This window comes from Poeciliopsis prolifica, unplaced genomic scaffold (genome assembly GCF_027474105.1).
Source record: "Poeciliopsis prolifica strain line A6 unplaced genomic scaffold, Auburn_PproV2 SCAFFOLD006, whole genome shotgun sequence".
NCBI lineage: Eukaryota > Metazoa > Chordata > Actinopteri > Cyprinodontiformes > Poeciliidae > Poeciliopsis > Poeciliopsis prolifica.
The window spans coordinates 837,689-861,979 of NW_026562381.1; the positions used below are offsets into that span (position 1 = coordinate 837,689).

The 24,291-nt window shown below is 36.8% G+C and overlaps 1 protein-coding gene across 6 annotated transcripts in view; it reads left to right on the top strand.

Annotated features, from left to right (window-relative positions):
- The window catches only part of LOC129360704 (protein diaphanous homolog 2-like), a 433,378-nt gene that overhangs the window by 26,364 nt on the left and 382,723 nt on the right, over positions 1-24,291 (top strand). For 5 of the 6 annotated variants that reach the window (XM_055031073.1, XM_055031078.1, XM_055031077.1 and 2 more), the window contains 2 exons: positions 4,866-4,970; positions 11,598-11,618. In XM_055031073.1, the coding sequence (XP_054887048.1) occupies positions 4,866-4,970; positions 11,598-11,618 (126 nt within the window). The remainder of the gene's footprint in view (positions 1-4,865; positions 4,971-11,597; positions 11,619-24,291) is intronic. The other variant, XM_055031075.1, reaches the window with a different exon arrangement.

The window sequence follows — 24,291 nt, forward strand, 5'->3', positions numbered from 1 at the left end:
TTGTCTGAATTCGAAGGCTGCTGCCAATTGCGTCCTCCTTTCTTCATGATTTGCAGGATGGGGTGGTGTATTCTTAGAAGTCCACCCTGTCCCCAGATTCAGTGGGTAGGGTGTGCTGCTACAGGAGCACAATGGTGAAGTTGTGTTGGTAGACTTTTGTCATTTTTATTAAATTTGTTTTTATATAGTTATGTGAAATTTATATAATTCATTAAATTATTAAAAAATGATTCAATAAATAATAAGAAAGCTCACCAGGTCTTCAAACTCCACTTTTAGCAGTTCATGTTTATAGTCATCGTGGTTGGATCGTGGTGACAGGACATACTCTGACTTAGCCATTCCAACACAGGTCACTGTTTTTATCTAAAACGGTGACATTTTAGCTCTAGTTGTATGTTTAGGGACAATCCTGACAGATGTGATTTGCATTTAGAACCATTCATCTTCACATCAACTTTTGGCCAGCTTTTCTGTCCCTCTAGAAGAAAAACATCCCCTCAGCCTGATACTGCCACCACCATGTTTCACTGTGGGTCTCCAGTGGATGTTCATAGCCGGGTATATTGTTTTGAAACCCAACTTTAATCTTCTCTACTGTGTTCCTTGTCTTCATGACATTGTTTATTCTCTAACAAACCTTCAAGCTTCACAGAACTAATTACATACATATGGATTACATTAGTTGATTAGCTAACTTCTGGAGGCATTTAGTTTATTTAAACATATTAAAATAAAGAGGGCTGGACACAAAAGCATACCACACTTTTCAGATTCCTATTTATGCAAAATTTAGAAAAAACATATTCTCAGTCTCTTTCCACTTCACAATTATGCTACTCTAATTTGATCGGTCACATAAAATTACAGCAAAAACACTTTTAGTTTTGTTGTTTTGAACGCGAGAACAAATACTTTTCTAATGCAATTCATTTTCACAAATTTGTGAAAACATGTTGGGATGCTTATGGAAGCACAGTAACAATGTTGGACTGCAGCACTACTGTGGCTTGTTTCAAGTTTTATGTGTGTTTTATGGTGTGTCATTGTCAGGATGAACACTCTGGGTAATAAGCTCCTTTGTGATCCCTCAGCACTTCCACTCTGCACCAAGACATTAAAACCAGCCCACAGGAGAATTATGGCATATGCCCTTATGCCTCTCATGGATCAAACTTGAGAGTAGTGGACAAAATAATTGATTTGTCACAATTGAAGCAAAACATTTTTTATTTTTTTTTTAACCACTTTTCTCAGATCCACATTTCTCTCTACGACAGTCCCTTCATAGATTTTCAAGCCTTGGGTGCATTTGAAGATGTACGTTAATTGTCAATTCTAATTCAAAACCCCAACAAGTTACAAAGGTGTTTGTGAGAATAAAACCGTATCAGACAGAAACACGTTTTTATTGAATTAAAGGCAGACAACGGCTCACTGTAACTCTTTTTTGCGCATTAATATGTTGCATGTCTGTTATCATATGCAGCACAGCCACAATGTGTCCACCGAATTACGCAGGTCACTGTGCTCCTGAAGTGATAGGATATTGTTAATATTACACGGCTATTACACATCTTCAATCCCACATAGTACCTCTACCAACATCTATTTAGCAAAGTTTAATAATATAAAAAAGAGCGTGATTAAGATCAAAATAGTTTAAAATATAGCAACAAAATAGCCCACAACACAATTTTACAGTAGTAATGACTTTGCAGACGGCAAACTAAAGCCATTTATAAATATATTTGCAAGCTGCCTGTCATGCAAACTAAAAACAGGAAGTAATACAGCAACTTAATGAAAGCCAGGTATAAAATAAATCAAATAAAGCTTGCTGTAATCTTTAATGAAATAAAACACATAAAACAATACTTCCACAGGTAGGACGTATTTATAAGAAATCTGCTGAGTAAGCTGTATGTGACATAGCATCGATGTGCGCATGCGCGTTACCACAAGGTAGGACGGATTTATGGGTAGCACAGATAAACAGGACACGGTTTCTAAGGAGGAAAATTTAACAAGCATAATATAGTGTTGATGCGATTCAAGGGAAGAGAATAATAGAGGACATTAATAGTCACATCTTTAAATAGTAAATATTGATTTTAGATGAGAGAATAAGGCCAAGACCTCAAGTCTTTAGAGCACAAGTCCAAGTCAAATTTGAAACTGTTCAGTTTGATGCAATACAGTTCAAGATGAAACTCCATCCTAGCAGTTTAACTTCAGGATAAAGTTCTGCATTAAAAATGTTGTACAACTTAGAAAAATGGAGGAACAAAGTTGGTTTATAAACTAAAATTTGTTGCAAAGTTTTAATTTATCTCTTGTTGGTGGCTGCCTGAAACCTCTGATCCAAATAATCAGACAGCTGCTAAGCCTCATCCCCAGTGAAGATCTGCCATGCCTTGAGTGTAGCTATTTAAACTTATTGCTTGGTTGGGGAATATGGTTTGGTGAGAGGAAACACCTGCTTTCTTAGGTTGTAGTGATTGAGGACTCAGGAATTTAGTAAAATGCATAATAGCTTTGTTTTTGTAAATTAAACATTTCTTTACTTAGATGGAGAGAACTGTCAAAACATTTTATCCCCTACAATTTTCTTCTGCTTTCTTTTTTTGTCAAACTGAAATATTTTATATTATCAAACCCATTGCAATGCCAGACAAAGATAACCTGAAACAAAAATAACATTTTTCGAAAGACTTTAGGTTTTCCGCCATATGTCGTGGGAAGCACACCATTCACCCAGAAACATGGGCTTTTGTGTTCTATTGATGTATTTTCTCCTTAAAACTCTCCATTTGTGGATACTTTCTTTCACTGTGGTTAGAATACTTTTATAAACATTTCCAGACTAATAGATGAGAGTGAATTTCTTTGCCTTTATATTAGGATATGATACGCTGCTTACTTTATGTTGTCAGAAAGGTTCTATTGAAGTGATTTCTGGCAGTTATCTGACCTGGAAGGGAACTGTAACCAAAAACAACATTGGCATGCACAGATAATTCATAATTTGAGAAGTGAATGCAGTTATATGACGAGCAGTCATTTGGTTAGCCATCTTCATTTAAAGGACTACATAATTTAAAAGTTGCCTTTGATATCTGATACATTTAAGTGTGATTAAAAAGGTAAAAACTAGAGAAACCTTACAGGGGGAAAATACTTTGTCACAGCACTGTGTGAAGGATGATTTCCTGAATACACTGTCAGTATAATTATGTTTGGTATGAGCACAGCACCCTGATCAGTATTAATAAATTCTTACTTGAGTTTGTCAGACTGGTGTTAAGATAGCGAGCTGGAGTGCTCGTCTAGTCTACTGGCATCGCTAGAAGCTCAAATCACGGCATTTTAGTTACACCAGCAGAATAGTCCTGATATATCGAGACTCTTTTTATGTTGCCTGTGAGGGTATAATTAATAAAAGAGCATTAATCATTTTGCAGGCTGAACATGGAGGGCTCATTCCTCCAGTTTGCCCCTTGACAAACGTCCCGCAGGCTCACTACTCATGCAACCCGCCGCCCCCCCTCTGCGTGCCTGCAATGTACTCACCCCGCCACATTCTGCCTCCTTTATTGAATGCCAATTAAGCAGATAAATTAGCAGGGTTCAAAGATTAATTAAAAAACCTGCTGGTTTCCCTGGGTGATGAAAAAGTTTCGGCTGCATTTTTTTTCTCCCCCTCTTCCAGTTCCACAAGAGACGTTAATGGTTTTCTTTTTTGCTCAGAGGGTATTTACTGGAGGAAATGTAGTTAAAGGAATTTAGGTCACAGTGCCTGTGGTTGAGATTCCTGCCCATGCCTCGCAGACAAATGAGGCTGAACAATTTCAATCTGATTACTTGTGGTAAGATAATAAAACCTATGTATAATACATTGCTTTTATTTGATGACGCACATAATTTACAAGGTGAATTAGACATTTCATCAGATGTAGAGAAATCGGTGTGAAATCAGAAGTGTAATAGATAAAGATTGTTTCCCTTCTGTCCACTAGAGGGCAGCATGCCTCCACATCTTTGTGGAATCCCCACTGGAGGATGTTTTTTCCTCTCTGTTCATTCTAGCCATCTCTTTGTGAGAGAGTGCTTCTGATAAACATTCTCCTCCATTCTAATCATCATGTCATTCCCTAGCTTTTAGTGCTCTGTCCGGCCTTCACTCTATCCTCTGATGTCTCTCACATGAAAGAACTCTTTGTGATGCCGAATTAAAGGAGCATGAAGATAATGCTCCCAATAACACGTAGATACTGCCTATCCAGCCTATCAGCTGTGATTGCATGGCCTCAATAGAAGCCATGTTGTGTGATTTTGTTCTTCTGTTCAGAGTTGGGTTGCAGTGTATTTTTTTTAATTTTTTTATTGCTGCTGCCTTTTTCTACTTTTATTTCAAGGACTAATTATTCCTGCCATTATACTCCGCTGCCGCAGCCTGCGACTTCAACAAAGAAACACGGTTGGGAATTAATTTAAGTATGGGACAAGATCTGATATAAAGGGGTTCTTGTGGAAATGGAAAAATAATTTTCTGTGCCTCAAAGGTTTCTACTTTCTGATTAACCTATTATACTGTAAATGATCCAGTTCAGAGTTCAAGGTTTTCAAATACAGAAATTGCAGAATTTTTTGGGTTATGTGATTATTGGGATCAACTACAGCTGCATAAAATTTCTTCAAATTTTTTTTCTTTGCCGTGCTAATTAATGTTATAGAATAAAAAAAGAAATGAACAAATGCTACAATCGAGGGAACATGTTTTTTTTGTGTGTTTGTGCCCTTTTCAATGCAACCTTGAAAAAGTTTGAAGAGTTTAATCAGCTTCACTTCTTTGTTTCTTTTAGGAGGACATGAACCTCAATGAGGATCGTAAAGCCCCTCTGCGTGGGAAGGAACTGGGCATCAAACGTGAGATGGTGGTCCAGTACATCTCGGCCACTGCCAAATCTGTAAGTGTCATAATAAATAAGTGTTTTAAAAGTGTGTTGCATTTGTGAAAACAACAGATCAAATAACCCGATGCTCCGTTTCATACTCTGCTTTGTAACGCCTTATTGCACACTCACCACTCCACCACCTTTCCTCACTCTTCATGCTTGAGGCCCACCACTTTGACTGCAGTTTTGATTGACATATTTGTCTTTGATTTTTTTATTTTTATTTTTTTTTTTTTGGTTGCTCCTTGGATCTAAAGGGACATCTCAATAATGTTATTGAAAACTTGATTTAATTTCCATGATGTGATTAAAAAAAGTGAAACTCATGGGTTTATTTCACACCAAGTGATTTATTTTAATGTTGTATTTATTTTTGTTGATTAAGGGTATTGCTCATAAAAGCCCAAAAATATAGTTTGTCAAAAATTAATATAGCTGGGTGCTCATGTGAATAAACTACTTGTGATGTTGAATTAAGATGAAAATAATACTCCCAATAACACATAGCTACACCAGATACTGGTGTCCAAACAGGCTTGCTACAACTGGAAAATTGAGTGGAAGGAAAAGGTGCAACAAGCATAACTGTAGCTTACAGCAGACTCTTAAAGCAACCTGGGCTTTATAAACAACTAAGCAAAGCTACACAGTGAGTGACTTTGCACCATGCAGCATTCATGAAGTGATTTGTGCAAAAAAGAAGTGATTGCATAAATCATGCAGTACATAAGTATTCTTTTTAGGGTGACATGTCTGTATTAGATATCCATTTAGTAGGTATCATGTAAACTAATTGTATGAGGTTTGTTTTTTAATATAAATTCCAGTGATAAATACTTTGTTGATACTATTCATATTAATTGAGCTGCACCTGAAACTTGGAGCTGCTTGCCTGGTGGATGGTTCATGTTTGTCCAGTCTTACTTTTTTCTTTTGTCCATTTATGGTGGTGGTGATGTCTAACTTTTGACCAGCTACATTATAACTTAAAGTAGAAATAAACTCAGAGTTGCAATATTTGCTCACAATAAATTGTAAGGAGTTCAGATATTAATTGTTGAACTTGATAAATGTTTCTATTTTATTAAAAATAATAATAATAAAAACGGTTGTTTTTAAAAAAAATGTTTTAGTGCATTTCAGAGTCTTATGAAAGGATTTATTTCTCTTAAAGCTCAAGGGTAACAGTTGATGAATAATATAAAATTGCAACCTGTCACCCATTGAAAACATTTGTTGCTTTTGGAGACAACAAGGCAGACCTGATTGGGTATGTAGGACTTCTGTTGCTCAAAACACCATGTGTTTGTATCTGGCAAGAGCAAAAAACAGAAGTTGGTGTCCTTTGGATTTCTAAAACACCTACATTTCGTCTTAAAATAATGTGACGCAACTCTTGTTTACTGGCACCAAAGTGATAGCATAAACCCCTTTCACGCACACACTGCATTCCTGTAGTCTGACACAAAATAAACATGTGGGTGTCATGCTTTTCTAAAGTGCTTTGTGATGTTGTTCAAACACAGACCACTTTTAAGATGCCTTAAGCTTGCACATGCACATTCTCTGACCGTTGATTTTATTTGTCCCTGTTTTTTTTCATTTTAAGTAGTACTTGTTAGACTAAGAAATGTATGGACTTGAAGTCTGATATACAGCTTTGACCATGGAGTGATCAAGATCAAGAAATTGTGATTGTAAACTATCACAATTTCTCAAGTTAACACCAACAGCTATGGTACAGGAGTGCAGCTAAAACCTTTTTTTTTCTTCTGCCATTTACTCACCTTACTGCCACTGTACACATAACATGCTTGGATAAATTGTCTTAAGTATCTGGCCTCAATATCTACCAGCAGCTTCTTAATATTTTAGATGAGTAACATTATTATTTGCAATTTTTATATCTTTTTATGTGGCGGTATATTGAAATGACTTCTTTCATAGAGATTTTGTAGAACCTTACTGAGGTGATATTCATAGGACTTCTGAAGAGAAGAAGTGCTTTCTTTCTTCATTGTTTCCTGAACCTGGTAGCTCTGCCTTGACATCATCATTTATTACCTTGCTCATTGTTATGGTAATTAACTGGCATTATTGATAATGATGATTATCCGAGATGATTGAATTCCTCACAGGGCCCATTATGCTTTGTGAGCAGAGATATTTTATTCAAATGAATAACATAATCTGTGTAGTGAAAGGACAGAGGACAAAATGTGACATCTGTCTGCACCCTGCTATCACATTTAATAGGGCTGATGGAGGAGAAGGGGAGGGGGAAGTCAGTGTCAGGGATGAAATGGCTGTTCATGCAGGCTCATGCAAATGTGCAGTTACAGTACAGGACTACTGTAGATCCCCAACAATGTGTGGTATCTACTAACCCCACTGGAGGTTGCATCAATTTGATTGTTTAGGTGGGCTTTTGAAATAGTTTTTAGGAATATTTTATCATACTATCCAGTATTAGACTGAGGTTTTCCATAGAACAATTTGCAACAGTTGTAAAAGTTTGCAGCAATTTCAAAAACTTGCAGAAATTACTGTAAAAAATTAACAATTGTAACAGCTTGTAGCATATTGCTAGACTTGTATTAAATTGTAAGCAAATCTCCATCTTTTATCTAATTCTTAGCGCATTACAAAACCATAATCACATGGCTTGGAGAGTTCTGATCAGCATCACTTATTACATTGTTGAATTAATGATTCATTGTAAAGTTTGAAACTTAGAACAATTGGAAGAAGTAATTGCATTTCAGCAGTTTAGTTATGTGTAGCTGGAAAGCTTGCATTATGGGCTAAATATAAAATGTTGCGCAAAGACTAGGTGGTTTGGCTTTTAACATTCTGGGATTTTTTTTCTATCTTTCTGTGGGTTTTTCAGTTTGGCTGTGGTGTCTCCATTGTCCATCATTTCTAAAAGGCTTACTTTGTTGTGTTTTTTCTTTTTAACATCTTCATTGTTTTATTGCATTTATTATAATTTAACACGCTTACAAGTTTGAAATATCTTCTTTTGTTTCTCTTGACTTTAAGCAGGCAACATCCTCAGATCATTCAAAGCACAAAATTTAAGTGATTAAATATTGGTGAAGCACTGCAGATGTTGGTCTCTCCAATATGCTTTCTGACCAAAAACCAACAGGTTTCACATGCACCAATCAGCCAAAGCATTATGATCACTCAAAGGTGACATTTCATTGGCAGTTGGCCTGTACATTATGAAGACAAAAAGGCAAATATAATTTAAGCAAATGTTTGCAAATTAGAAATTTTAATGACAGGGTTACAAGAATCTCCAGATATGCAAATTCGATAGAGTGCGGCAGCTTTATAGTTGTTTGGTTAAAGGTCCACTGATGATTTAAATAAAGGCCAGTATTAAAACTCGCTCTACTGCAGCTGAAGTGGCTGACATAAGTAAAAGTTTTACATGTGAAATGAGCCAAACAAACATATTTTTTAAGACCAAAATCAGTTTTTTGTATCAAATGAGGAACCACACAACATACAACGGACAGAGGGCCATCCAGCAGTGGCAATGAAAGGCTTAGATTGATGCTTTGTTGGAAAACCTTGGTTATTTCTGTTGATTTAGATGTTGCAATAAACAATTTACCTGATCTGAAACTGTGCTTTGTGAAACCAAGATAATGAGCCCTTCTGCTGGTGGAATTGCTCAGAAACTATTTCAGTAACAAAATAGCAAGGGGGAGGATTTGATTTGGTCTCTAAATTATCTGAATCTCATACTAGTGAAACATCTGTAAGATGTCAGTTTACATGATTTGCAAAATCAATAGTTGGTTGTTGGTGCCAGCTCTATGCTGCTCAACACCTCTTCGGTTTATTGTTGCCTTTATGGCAAAAGGAAACTTAATATGTGAAAGATTTTCATAATGTTCTAGGTGAGTGGTGTATCTCTATCATTGATGCGTACTGACACATCACATTTGCATTTAAACTTTGCTTGCCTGAAATAACGAGTACAATTCTTACTCTTGCAAAATATGTATTTTGAAGAAAATTTCAAGCTATTCTCTCACTCAAGCCATGCAACATTGAATACATACTCATATTCTACAAGGTTTACCCCAGAAGGGGTCTGGCAAATTACTCCCAAAAAAACCTTCTGCAAAGATTTGGCTCATTTAGATATGAACTGATTACTGTGTAATCCAACTCTGCTTCTGCATGAGTCATGTTTAAATGTCTTTAACTATTAGCTTTGCATGAACTGCTGCCTTTCTTTTTTCACTTTTTTTTTTACAACCCTTTACATTTGTGCAAATTTAATCAAAAATGCTAATTTCCCAAATTTTACTAATGCTACTAATACATACTTTGAGCCTTGTGTTAAATTATGAACATGCTTTGTTTAATGTTGGAAGGATGTGATGTAAGGTCTTGTAAGGGGGGATTGCTCATTATTGCATTCTTTTCTTACATTTTTTTTATGTGACCATCAATTTTCAGCCTTCCTCTCTGAGTGGCCCGTGCAGTTTTCAGAGAACGTCTAGACCACTAATGATTATTAATTTGCAGTACTCATACAATTAGTGTATAGCAATGTCTTGAGAGGAAAATGTGCAAGTCATTAGGTACAACATGTATTGTGGATATTAAAAGCCTACATTTCCTTGTTTAGAAAGGCAGGTTTTTGTGTTTCCCAACTTTTTCCACCTGGAAAGTGGCCAGTAAAATTAGAAAATACTGAAATCTTTTCTGGGAAAATGACAGTAAAAAAAAATAATAGCAGAACTATTACCAAAAAGAAATCACCAGTTGAATTTAACTAGACCATTAGCTTGTAGGGGCGTCCTTTTGGCAGCAAATTATTATGCTAGCTGATTCAATGGGTAGCTTCTGATTTCTTAAACATCCATGTGGAAATGCACATCTTGTGATTGTGGAACATACCTCAGTCTGTTTAAGAAGGATCAAATCATTGACATCAAGTAGAGAAAATGTCTAAAGAGATGTAGAAACTACTAAAATTAGGTTGAAAACTTTCAGCAAAATTGGGGTCAAAATATTTTATGTCAGCACAAATCCTTCAGGCTTGTGCTGGAAATGTAAAGTATTCTTCAAAAGTCAACAAACGAATAGCTTCATCAGAAGAAGATTGATTTTCTGTCCAGTCCTAAATCTGTTTTGTGATCTAAAGAGAGATGCACACAGAATATCTGCCAGATTTAGGAAATTTTTGTAAACAAAAAGCAAATATGTGGGCAAAATGTGCCAATAATGATAAAATCATACCTTAAAAGTTCATCTTAAAAAGGTGCTTAAACAAAATTTATGTTTGTGTGTGTTGAAAACTATGCAACAGTATTGTTTAATTATTTTTTAACTCAAAGTCTTTTGAAAGGAGTTTTGGAAGAGCTGGTCAGATTAAAGATGAAAACTTTCCATTTGGTGTTTTATCTTTTTGTGATATTTCAAAAAACCTGTCACTGTAACAAGCCGTGCAGACCTTGTAATATCCACTGTACCCAACGGCTTGTCCTTTTCTTTCTCAAAACACACATTAATTTGAACTGGTGCCTCTCACCTTCAAGCTCCTTCCAGTGTTGTGTTCTGGCACACTAAAGATAATGTCTGTTAGTTTGGTAGAGCTGCTATAAATATGTTTTGATGTTAAGTAGATGTACATTCTGCAGCAATTGTTGTGTTCTGGACTATTTTAAAAACATAGGAAAATTGTTGCATTAAACTGTTTCTATGGCTGTTCTGAGCATTTAGTAGGGTGAAGGAAAGGGTAACTGTTGTAATAAATGGATGCAGACCTGGACAGTTTGAGAATGATGGTAAAAGAAAATGAAAGCTAAATTTTTTTCCCCTTGCCTCCTATAAAAACTGTAGAAAGGAAGGGGGAATGGCTCAGTGTGTCCTATAACTTCTTGCAATCAGAATGCAATTCCCTAGAAGCATGTTGTAGAGCGAGAAGAGCTCAACCTCAGATTAGAATACATTTACTCTGCTAACAGACACCTTCCCACTGTGAAACAAGTCCCACAGTTGCAGTAATGAAAATCGCTTCTGCTACCTGCCACTATTGACAGATAACAAGGTTAAACCCTAGGAATTGTGCTGACTGCATGGGTTCAAGGTAGTTCTGCCACACAAATGTGACATCTGAAGACCACTGTTAATGGCAGAAGATTGATTTTTAGACCAAAGGGACCTTCTTTACATTCTTTACCCTCAGTAGCAAATGTTCATATTTAGGTAAGAATCCAAAATCTGTATCAACCAATTAAAGAGATTTACCCTCTCACTTGTCTTATTTTCCACATTGTCAAATTATTGCAAAAGCACAAGAAATTTTGCCTTGATATTTACATCTCATAATTTATATCTCGGTCTATTCATAATTTAACAATAGAGGACTTGCAGCTGCCAATAACAGACATAATCTTCAGTATGCAGTAATAGCTATGAGAGTTATCTTGTTTGCTTTTGTAAATTTTTGTGAAACCGAGGGAGCTGTAAATATGTGAAGGATTTTTGTGTTGTCACAACAGATACGCTAATGCCTCAACTTGTAATGGATAATTCTCTGGCCTACTAACGATTGTGCTGTTTGTGTCTTTTTGCACATTAACCTTCTCCACCGATCGCTGCATGCAGATAACTGGGAGCAAAGTTGCGGTAAGTAGCCTATTATTTATTTGGCCTCCAAATCTTGTTACTTCTTTGTATCTGTCTTCATTCCTATGAACCCATGCATACACACACAGATTTACACACACAACCACCATAGCATCATCAGTCATGAAGCCGGTTGGGAGTATATTCTGAACTGTGCATATATGGTCATTGCTTAGCTTTGTGTTTAAAGATGCATGTTGTGTTCATTGAAAAAAAAAATACTGTATTGTCTTGGTTTCTGCAGTTTCTTTTCATAGAATGTTGTGAAACAGCTCTTCATCTGTGAATAATACAACTTCAACTTTTTTAACAAATGGACAATTTTTCTGCAGCATTCACCCACTGCTTAGAGAAATAATTCAGATGGTTCAGATTAATATAAACCTCAGTGTATAATGCAGTACAACAGACTTGTTGGAAGTTGAACTAAAATGCACTTGCAGACCAAACCACAATGTTTTTTTTTTGTTCCACCAAACGTCACAAGATTTATTTATTGGAGACACTTATTTCTGAATTTGTTTCACTGCAGCTGGTTTGACGGAGATAAGGAGGTAGCTTAATAACCAAATCTTGGTTGTGGTGAAATATGCACATCATCTGAATTAGTATGATTTATGTTTGTCAGCGTACTGGCGAAAACAGAAGCGTAGACCATAATCAATTATTGCCTTTTCATCTGCAAAGAGACTCTGCTGTCCTGCTGGATTCTGTAGGCAAAATGAGCAATGTCTAAATAAAAACCAGCATCTTGCTCAAAACATTATGCTCGTCTTTCATGACATTTCTTTTTGAGGTTCCAAGGTGAGGCTGTGTTTATATATTCCACTTGTCACTGCAGAGAGCGTTTGCAAGAGGGGAAAAAAATATTATGAAGGTTGACCACTTTATTTTCTTTTATTTTAAATAATCCACAATTAGTATTCATAGAAGTTTAATGGTAAATGTTTATCACCTGAGAATTAAATACAGGTGATTTTATTGCATAACATGGTTACATGTGTTGAAATATGTTTAACTCTCAGCCAACTTACTTATTTACTGATTTGTGCTGCAAACTTGTTTACTGAATATGATTCCACTACTCTAATGTTGCTCAAATGTAGCTTTTCCTAATGTAGCTCTTCCTTATTGACTAGATTGTTCATGATTGATGTAGTCTGGGTCAGGTGTTGGTTGACACTTAAATGGGGACGCTGAAGTGGAAAAAAAAAAAAACTTAACACCCTGATGTGCAGCGATTGGCCTCATTGGTTAAATACTTGTGCACCTTGCTAAGCTGTTTATTTTTTAACAGGAATTTACAGTCTCCCTTTTATCATTCTTATGCCACCTCAGATGTTTAAGCTTTCAGAAACTTTTTTTCTGACCGTGAACTCTTTGCTTCATCATAACATTTGTGAATCTAAAGTAAAGAACCTTCAAACATCAAAACCAAGAGCAGAGGATTTCACCGCAAATGATGTCCTTAAGCATAATTTTTCCCTGTAGGACACAGTTCTCCATGTTTTTTCAACTTCCTAGAAGAGTTACATTTGTTCAGCATTCTAAGCAAAGGTGGAATTTATGTTTAAAATAAAATTAATTCAGCATTTTATTATTACATTATTATTTAATTATGTTGACCTGGGAGCTTGGTTGAGTTGTGGACATTAAGTAGTTGTTTTATCGTATGGTTCTAATTGCCTTCAAAAGTTTTAAAAAAAAATTATTTCAGTGAAAATGGAGAATAAAAAATAAACCTCACACAGTAACCTCTTTTGAAATGTGAAATTGCAATTTTAAGTGTCGATTAAAGTGCTCTTTCATTGCCTTTTCAAGGACTTAATAAGAACTAAGACTATAAGACCTAAGAGAAGCACAGGCAAGGCTAAACGGTGCACTGTGACCTGGAGAGGCCCCTGCTCTCTCCATGCTCTCATACATACCTTGCTCTTTGAGGCATTTTTCAGCCTTTCATACACTGTATTTTTGTGCTTGGTTATTTCTATGGCAGCAATGGATTTATCAGCCTGGACTGTTTGGATGGGCCACATAGTAGGTTTCAATCAGCAGTAATGGCTACCCTGTGTTCGGTAAATAGAAAAGGACAAAATTACCTCATTTTGGATCATGACCACTCATCTAAGATATGAAGGCCTTCTTTCAGAATCTCTGCAGACCGTTTCAAAGGATGCGAGAAGTCCTGGTCATCAATAACAGTCATTTCTAAAGCTCCCAAGAAGTGTTTGACCTGGGATTTTTAACCTTTGTGAGAATAGACTCTGTGTACTGAAAGCCATGAGCTCTCATTTGTGAAGGCCCCATCGAAAGAGAGCATAGAAGAAACAGTATTTAGCCTGGTTAGCCAATCGTGAACCCCTCCCCCTCATACTCCTGGCAGATTCCCATTTTCACGCTGTCAGCAAGCGGCGACGAGGGCTCTCAGATGTGCTAGAAGGAAAGTGTTGGTTCTGATGGTCCATTGGGAAAACACAAGTGTAACTCCTCTGTCTCAGGCATGAAATCTCTCTGGCACTTTCTCCACCGCTAGTAAGGAATGAGCCAGGAATAGAACGCTGTGAATTGACTTTCATCACTCTGACCATTGTGGAAATGTGCAACGCAGCTCCACAGCACTAGTCTCACTTTCAAACTCCATCCAAAAAGTAGGGGAGAGGTAAGCAACACATTCAGGTAATTACAGGCTTCCAGACAGACTGGGATGAATTCATTATACTGGATACCTGCTGCTGTCTGCTGACCTCTACAGCGGTTTCACATTAGTCAGTAACCACTGGCCTGAGTTATGTCACAAGTCGAGGTCTATCCGTCAGCGTCTGCTGCTGCGCTGCTTTAGAAAGTAGACTTCTATCTTGTCTCATCCAATGACAGACTCTGCAGCTCAGGGGGCTGCTGAGACTTGGCGTGAGAGGGCGTGTGATCCATTTGTTGAAGAAACGGCAGCGGAAAATCTCCAGGCCACAGGAAATGATCAATACCTGTATGACTGGGCAGATGACTGGATGGCAGCCGGCTCTAAAATGTCAGGTTGTGCAGTGGTAAATAGGGTTGTGTAAACAACTGCTCTCTGTATGTTGTTTTCAGTGTGCAGATTTGACCAAAGAGTCTAAAAAGCCTTACACCTGAGAGAAAAGGTCAGTACTGGCTGCACGGTAGCAGATCTAATTTACTGACATGTTCTTGTTTTCTTAGTGAAACTGGGTGTGATTTGAGGATTAAAGGTGCATACTCATAATCCTTTTACCAATTGTAAAGTAGAAGTATGTTACTTTAGCATATCAACAGTTTAAAACATATTTCTAACATCATACATCTTCTTTCCATTTTAAAATTCTATTTTAAAATAGACTTCCTGTGACCCAGAGTTTATGTTCTAATCCAGTACTAGAAATTAGCATCTCATGTTTATTCAGAGAATGAACCACACACATTAAACACCTAAGGGCAGTTTAGAGACCAACAGACATGAAATGCATGTTTTCTTGGCTGTTAGAAGAAGATGGAGTACCAGGAAAAAAAAAACAAATTTTGTTTTGTGAAAAATTTAAGAACTTTGCTTGTCTGTTTTGATTATGGAGATGGCAGGTGGGTGACTCCTCTCCAGGCTTTTATCTTGAAGATTCAATGCATGTTCGAACAATGACCAGTTCCATGCTTTAAAAGGGAAAGGTCTAACACTCAGGTCTTAGTTATGTAGCTTAGAATGACCCAGTAAGTTTAGGATTATTTCCATGGTTATTTCCTGTCCAAACTAGATACATCACTAAATAGTCACTAGTTTATTTACAGATCAAATCAAATTTGTGTATAAAGCACCCTAGAAATAATGAGCTTGACCAAAGTGCTGCACAGCAAGCAGGATGTAGAAATGTTAGTCTGTATATGTGTTTGTGTTCTTTTTTTTTTTTTAACAAGATTTAAAAACGGTTATTGATGGAGCCTGGCTGATTTGTAGTAGCAAACTGTTCTACAGTGTTGGGGCCGCCACTGCAAAAACCTCTCATCTCTTGATTTACAGAAAACCTTAGGTACCGTTAACAGCATCTGATCTGCTGACTCGAGAGTACGAGCTGTAACATAAGGATGCAGTAGTTCAGATGAGATGAGATGCTGCCAAGTTATTAAGAGGCTTAAAAACAAATAAGAAAAAAAATAACAACCCTAAAGTCACTTAGAAGCTAATGTAGCGAAGCCAGAATTGGACTAATGTGCTCTTGTGTTCTTGTATCTGTTAAAAGTACAAAATGGATGTAGGGTGGGGTGATATGGTAATAGATGTGCATTGACCTGCAGTCAGCAATACAACTGCGTTGGTGTGTTTGTCTGTAAACACGACAAAAATTAGGACAAATTACAAGCGTTCTAAAACCTGCTTTTATTAAATGTGTTTTCTGCCATTTTTCACTTGACAATATTTACCTCAACTTTGCATTAAAATAACAAAAAACAATCTTTTAATAAAAGCAGAATAAACCCCAGAGACACCAGAAAACAAATGATTTTTTTTTTCATTGAATGGATCATTTTTAGGATCTTTAACCTCAGTACAGTATTTTTATTTTGAGAATGTCAAAGATTAACAACAAACAGTTTGTAGATCTTTCAAACAGGTTCAGGTATATATTGACTTGCAATTAACTGTACCACCATTGTAATTTTTTGACATAGTGCAATGTAATAACAAAACTGGCATTTCTTTGTAATATAAGACACCTAATATGTTAATTTCTTTTCATTTTAAAGTGCTGTTTAACTTTTCTGTTAGTTTTACTGTCTCATATTATAGAACTACTGAAACCAATTCATCTTCATCTTAATTGGGGTCAGTAATTATGAAATTATTTTCCTTAAAAGTGTTTTTTTCGTAATTCCCAGATGAACAATTTACAAAACTGACTTTAATTCAACACACTTTCAAAAAGATAATTATTCCCTAGTTCAATAACCTTTGTGTTTTCATTAGTTTAACTCTTTTTGAATGGAGGTTTACAAAGCATCCAATTGGGGCAAAAGCTGAAAAATCTGATCGCTTTAACATCACTAAATATTAGATATGGATAATATTAAGTGAAAATGTTAAGAATTCCAGGCTTCCCTCCAATATTTTTTTATGCTGTGTTTTTGTTTCAAGTGAGCTATTAAACTGGGGGCTTTAGGTTGAGCAGATATGATGTGGCACATGTCCTTGATGCTTTAAAAGGACAGCAATGAAAAATTAATAAATAGCGTGTACCTCACTGCCCTAAGCCAGTGTTCGCCATTCTCCATTCTATTATAAATTAAGATCAAGGAAGCGGGCTCTGCAGAGGACTATCTAAATTAGATTGTTCTTTGATTGGCTGAAAGCTTATTTTAGAGTTCATCTTTCTGACTTAAAAATTTGTCTTGGAGTTCTCAGATTGAGGCTTTATCTGACAATCCTCTGGTAAATGGGAATGCAGGGTCAGGATTTTTTCCGTTTTAATGGATATGAATATTTACTGCTTCTCTTTAATTCTTTAATAGTTTTAGGATTTTTACATCTAGTTTGCTTTGATGTCTATATTCGAATGCAGAAGGCGATGCAGCAGAAGTCCCCTCTGCCAAGATGAGTCTAGATCTCTGCAGCACTGCCTCAATTTTTTTTAAATGTTCCAAGACTTGCTTTTCGAATTACTGCATATTTCTATAATACAGCAAGCCTGCAGATGAATTAAACATTTCAGAATTATAAAAGCTTATAACTATCAAATACCTTCTGCACACTGTTTGCATGTTGCATCAGCTTTAAAATGTTTTCCACACTGTTTCTCTAAGGTTGTAAAAATGTTTTCTTCACCTAGGAGTAAATGAGCTTTATTTAAATCAAATCTATTTTGTAAAGTTTCTTTCTATTTCAGATATTTTTCAGTTTTTAATGAACTTCTGTATGCTTCCTGTCAAGGTCACAGTGATGTTTTCCTGTGAATTCAGCATCTCAGAAGTGACTTTAAGAATGGCATTACATCTAAAACGAACGTTGACTCGGACTTATGGATGCGCCGATCACAATGTGATTTTTAAAGGTCGAGGGTAACGTTCAGCAGAGCCCTACAAAGACATGTACTGGCTGTTAATTGAATTGTTTGATTAAAAAGCAACACATCATGAAGCAAGGGCAATCAGTCATGATGCTGTTCTCTTCAGGCAAACTAAATGTTAAATGTTCAAGACGAATGTAAGCAGTCTTTTGCTTTTCAAAATGAATACTTTTAAATTACATATTACATTCTTTTAGAAGAATTGATTTTTATTATTTTTTTTATAGTACTTCAACAAATGGATTACAGGTTTGGCTCAGGTTACAGATTTTTAGTTAAAGTAATTCGATGAGTGTAAAATTTTTTGGGATCTGCTACAAACTCATTGTCAATACTCTTTTAGTTAGGATATTTTCTTTGACAAATGCTTTGTCATCTATGTAGCAAAACCTAACAAAAAAAAGAGAAATACAGTAATGGTGATTGCTGGAGCATAGCAGGAAATTTCTTTCCTCAAATTTTCTGTGTAATGGAAGGTCAGGACAAATCAAAACAGAACTGTAAAATAAAGCTGTAATTGTAGTGGTTTCCCTTCAACATAGCAATAATTGGCATACGAGTAGTAGACTGTATTAGTCTTCATAAAATCTCTTTTTTTTTTTTATTTACCGAAAACTCCTACAAATTAATTATTGAAAAGCTCTACTTTCAAAAGCATTTTCAGTAACCTCAAAATTTAATCTGAATTGCACGGTTGTCTTCTTGTATCACCTATTTTTTTTTTTTTTAAGTTAAAGAAAAAAAATCTCAATAGGAAGTCTCAGCTGCATGTCCTCCTCTGTAAGAAATAACATTGAAACAAACTAACAGAAAAGCACTGTAGGCAACAGTCCAGTTACTATTAACTAGCTGGCTGGCCTGTGTTATTTGATGTTAAACTCAACGTTTTTCATGATGACTTCTAAATGTATTTTTTGCCTGTTATTTTGTGAATGGCTCCACTTCGGGCATTCATGGTTGGGTTGACCTTTACGTGCTGTGGAAGAGCTGGAGTTCAGCTGTGACGGTGGGTGGGCTGTGTGGGAGGGATTAGGTCAACTTCAGCTCCTGTTGGGGGTCCTGGGAAACAAGGTTACTCTGCCATGAGCAGTTATTCTTCGAGTTTTAGTTCATCAGTATTTTAAGTTATTTGTATCTACATTTCTAAATCTTTCAACAAAAGCTGAAAAGTTACTTTTTTTTTTCATTCATTTACGGAAGGGAAATAGTTCAAGCTTTTTTATTTTTGGTTTTCATTATCTGTTAGCCGTAATTGTCAAAATTCTGTCTCAAAAAAGTGGAATACTGCAAAGCACAAGGTTAGAATTTAATTTATTACTTTTTTCAAATTAATAAACAAGAATACATACATGTAAACACAATAAACAGTGTTCTTCAATCATCCTTAAAACAAAATATAACAGTATATACTATATCAATATTTTAATGATATAGAATTGCCACATAAATAATATGTAATTGTCACATTAAGGTGTAAACAATCACGGGGAAGACTGCTGACTTGACAGATGTCCAGAAAAGTATGACACAAAGTGGATACACCCCAAAAGAGTCTTTACTGAACAAACTGGCTGTTCACACTGTTGTATTCAAGCATATTTAAAGTTGAGTGGAAGAAAAAACTGGTAGAAAGAAAGGCACCAGCAATATTGAGAGAATTGTCAAGGAAAATCAATTAAAGAAATTTCAAGTAGCTACTCAAGGAGTAGTCGAAAGGTTGTAGGTTTGAGTCCAGCTTTCTCCTATTACATGTCGATGTGCTGCTGGGCACTTAACCCCAATTTCATTGTTGATCTGCGTTTCAATGTATAAATGTGGAAATCGGTGAATATGTCTTTAGTGAGACAGACCGAGTGGCCAATATGACTGGAAGAAATTTATATAGGGTTTATTAAAACCCTATATAATGGGCTTCTGAAACCCATTACATAGGGTTTCAAAAAATGAAACCCTATGTAAGGAAACTCTATATGATGTTTCATTGTCTGAAATGACTGACAAAAACACCTTTTTTACTATGTTTGCATGTTCATTATATGCATCTTTGTTTGATTTGTTAAAAAAAGCAACAAAACACTGATCAACAAATGTCATAACATTATCAGACTCATCTTGTATAATGTTTAACAGCAGTTGCAGGTGTAGTTATTGCTTTTCTGTTTCAAGTAAAAGTGACTAAACATTTTTGTGTTTCCTCAGTGGAAAAAGTTACCTTACCTGATATTATCATACCCTGTGAATCTCATACTGGCCCATATCTCCTTGTTTCTATATTTCTATTTCCTTTGACACAACATTTTTAAAAACATAGTCTTTTCAAAGCCAGAAACAATCATTCCTCTTGAATCAGAGGAGCAGAGCTGGATCTCATTATTTTGAAGGAAACATGAAAGGCTGAAGTGGTCACAGTATGCTGATATTGGATTGAGCAGAGGCTATGGCAGAGCTTTATAGATGCCGTGCTTGTGTTAGTGTGTGCACACTGCTGTGTGTAGCCATACATGTGATAAGTACCAACTTTCTCTGCGCTGTTCTGGCAGACTTGGATGTTGCAACTCTGGTTTAGACTCGGCACACACCGACTATTTCCATAGAGGGGCAGGAGGGAAGAAGAAGAAAAAGGATTCCTAGTTCTGTTGATTGCGTATCTTTGAATTTTTCTCTACTGTATGGACATCCCCACACGACTGATGGACCTTGTGAAAACTAGCTTTGCTCAGTTATACATCTCTCCCCCACAGCTCTGTCACACACTCAACTCCGTCGGCGTGCTCGGCTCAGTGGGGGGCTCCTGTGGGGCCGCATTAGGCTCCATAAACTTTATAGCATATTTTTACAACCCTACTCTCAGTATGCATCTACCATCACAAGCCACCGCATCTGCTTTAACTGTTCACACAGCTGTGAAATTCTGTGTATCCCCATGTTTTATGGTTGCTTGCTCCTCTAGTCATTCCCGATTTCTTTATTTGCTTCTTTAGCTTTTAGATATCCTCTACATCTGTGTATATTTAGTAAGCTATTTGCTTTGTTTGATGGTGCGTCTTTTCTTTTCTTCTTTTTGAACTGGATGTCATCTTCATCTCAATGCCGGCTCTGTGTTCGTTGAGATTTGCTTGGAGGATGTTTTGCATTTGGGGAGTTGATAAAATGCTTCAGTTCATAAACCTCTTTTTCATGCATGTCTATTTATACCACATACAAAGTTTGCTCAGACTTCTACCAGGAACTTTTACAGCACCAAACAGCTCAGGTTAATAGTCCACTCTTTGCAGCAGTGTGCTAACAAGGTGTACTTCCTGCCCATCAGCTTGAGCTCCCTAACAGAGCGGTTGTACTTGGACGCACAAGAATAAAGCCACATAATCACCTCATCAGTGGTCAGTTTCCTCCTTTTTTCCTATATCTCTCCTCTGAAGATCGGTGACATGATCAAGCAACCTTACTAGCTGTTTTTGTCTGGCTTGTGGTTTCTTTATCGTCTCCCGCTTAAGAGAATGACCATAGTGTTAAATTAGCAACTTTTAAGCCGTTAACTGGCACCACATGGTTGGTTGCACGGGTTTCTGTCCCTTGCCAGTAAATGAGCGCCGGAAAAAAAATAAACAGCAAATTAGTCATCTTGTGTTGGATATGAAGATGGATGATTCTGAGACTTGCTTTGAGGTTTGTTCGTAAACCTTTCAGTTGTGGAATGTGATAAGGGGCGAGTTAGAAATACTTGCTCTTGATCCATGCTGGATGCTCTCCGGATGCCACTGCCGGGGTCCCAAAGTGGCTTTAGCTTTTTTTTCAAATTGCACATGTTATTCTTCAGCTGCTCTCTGCCAAGGTTTAAAAGTGATAATAGAGAGATGACACTTCAAACAGTTCGGATGTAGTTAGGTCTTTAAATAAAAGTGATTATCCATAATCATGGTCTCACTCAGGGTGTGGGGCTACTGCAGGTGTCTGACCAGAGCTGCAGTACCAAAGTTAAGCACTTGGTGGCAGTGGATGGCTATTAAATTGTTAGGTTTAGTGGATGCACAGAGCTGTATTATTGGTATGCAGTTGTCTTACTGGGTTCCATTGAGCGAGCTAGGTGTGCCATTAATACCGTTTCCTAGACATCTGAGATTTAAAGGGTGGAAGAATTGTAAAATGGTTCAGCTGCAATTAGTCTTCCTTTTTGGATCACTAGTTTGCTACTGTAAACAAGAAGTAATGAGTCTGGATGTTTAGTTTTTTTTAACCTACATTCCATATGAATGTTCTCTCTAGCTTGGAAGATATCTCTCCTTTCCTTGATATCACTGTGCTGAACAAACTTATGAATATGTTGTTCTTCGATTCAACATATTTGAAGCATTTCACTGCTTATCTGTATCTATTTTTACAAAGCCATGTCATTTCATACTTTTCTTTCTTCTCTGTTGTCTTTATACAAAACCTTTAATGCATAACACCCACAGACCGACGCCAGGTTGGCATCTTACTGCGTTCTGTAATATGTTTTCCTTCAGAAAGATGAACTTCAAGCCCCATTGCTCATCTGAGCCCACTTATTTATACACGTGAGTCATATTTGTTTATAGACACCCTGAGCTCTTTACATGATGCCGGTTCGTGGGTTTAACAGCGATGAGACGCTCTTGGTTATCTACAACTTTCACCGAGACTGGCTGAAGGAGCTGAAATGCTGCTGCTCACACGTTCTGTGTTTCACCTCTTTCTGCCTCGTCATTTTTGTCTCTGAGGTGCTGAATCAATTTTTAGTACACAGCCATATGGCATTGTTGCTTTAGCAGATGAATATGAGGTAAAATAAAGCATATAATAGCAAAGCACCAATGTTCACCCCTGCTGTTATTTTCACATATGTTGTAAAGATGTCTGCCTCCATTGACTGGTGGTCGGAGTAAATCAAGCACTCTGTTTGAATGGGGCCAATTACTTGATATTGGCCTGAGGCTCATTTGATGGCAGATGTATAGTGCTCCAAACGGCGATGTGCTTGATGTTGGCCATGGACACAGCATGAGAGGGGACATCCAATCACGTTGCAATGGCTGGCCTGTCTCTTTATGTCCTGAGCGGTTGTGAGGAATGGTCTTTTAATGCTGATTTGGGCGGGTATGCTGTCCTTGAGTCACGCAGCCAGACCGGGATTAAAAACCTTATGAGGCTCCGTCCTGATGTGGTGTAATCACATAGTCATTTAATAAGACATGCAGGCAGTTCTGTGTCATGTGTGAGGTGCTTTTCTTCTTCCTTGTCATAATTTCCGATGTTGGCTTTCAGCAGGGTGGCTGTCCCGCTGACCGGTGTTGTTTGCCGGGTTGTTTGTGTGTCACCTCGTGTGTCTCTAAGTGAGAAGGAGGAGGAGTAGAAGGAGGAGGAACTTGCCACCACAAAAGAATGAAACTGAGAAGGGAAAAACTTCGTTCCACAGCCCTTCAACTAGAACAAAAGAATAGGCAAAAAGACTATCTTGATGTTATTATCTCTGCAACATCTTCAGAGTTTCTGATATAAATGAACTAAAGGTTCTAAAATTGTCATTTAAATTATGCCTTTCATCTCCCCGTGGTTTTTAGTGAAGCAGTTCAGCCCAAGTCTCTAGTGAGTTTTTTTTTTCTTCCCCTGTTTGCATTTCTGAACAAGCGGCATAACTGTAATGAATTCTATTATTTTAAAACCAATTACTGTTAGTTGGGAGCTTTTGTGCCGCTGCCACCGTTCCCTCTGAGGAGCAGTGCTGCTGTAGTGTCGACTGCTCTCAAACTCTGAAACATTTCTTTCCTTTTCCCCAACCACCCATACTAATGTGTTCTTCTAGTATGTACTATGTCTAATCTCTGTACACAGCACATTTGACTGACATTTTTGTATATAAACTGTAGAAATCAGTCCCATCTTTAAGTAATTTTATTTTTTTAATGGGGGATTTAAAAGTTTTGTCATGGCATTTGTGAACATTCTTATATATATATATATATTTTTTAACTATAGAATGTTTTAGTGTAAAACTAAAATCATGAATAACCCTGGAAAATTTAGCTCAGGGAGGCACAACTTCAGTCATTTAAAGAATCTGTAAAGGGAGCAAAAGATTGAGGTGATGGAAAGGATGGTTTCCATTGTCAAAAATTTGAAACTCATCAACACTGACGATTACTTTGGGACAGTTGGCAATGCTTTATTGCCAGAGTAATTATGGCAATAAAGTATTGTCCTTCCAATCGGGAGCATGTTATTAGCATTAGTCATGAGATAACATGGACAATCTGAACTATGACCTCAAGTCCCAGAGGATCTGAAAAGCACCAAAGAACAGAGAGAGAAGGAGGAAGTTCAAAACATTTCTTCACAGCTTTCTGTCCATACCACCAAACAGATTGTTTCTTTGGTCGCTGCTTTCTTGTTGTTTGATTAATTGTTTCTGATGGTTTCATCCATCCAGAGCATTTTACTGTACAATGTCATATCTGCTGAATAGGAAATTGAGCTATTAGAATGTCTTGACGGTCACAAGACTCTCATACAGCAATGGTTTTCAGTTAGAAGCTTCTTCAGACTCATTTCAAGACTGACTGCTACTGGAGATCCCTCCTGCCCACAGCATCAAC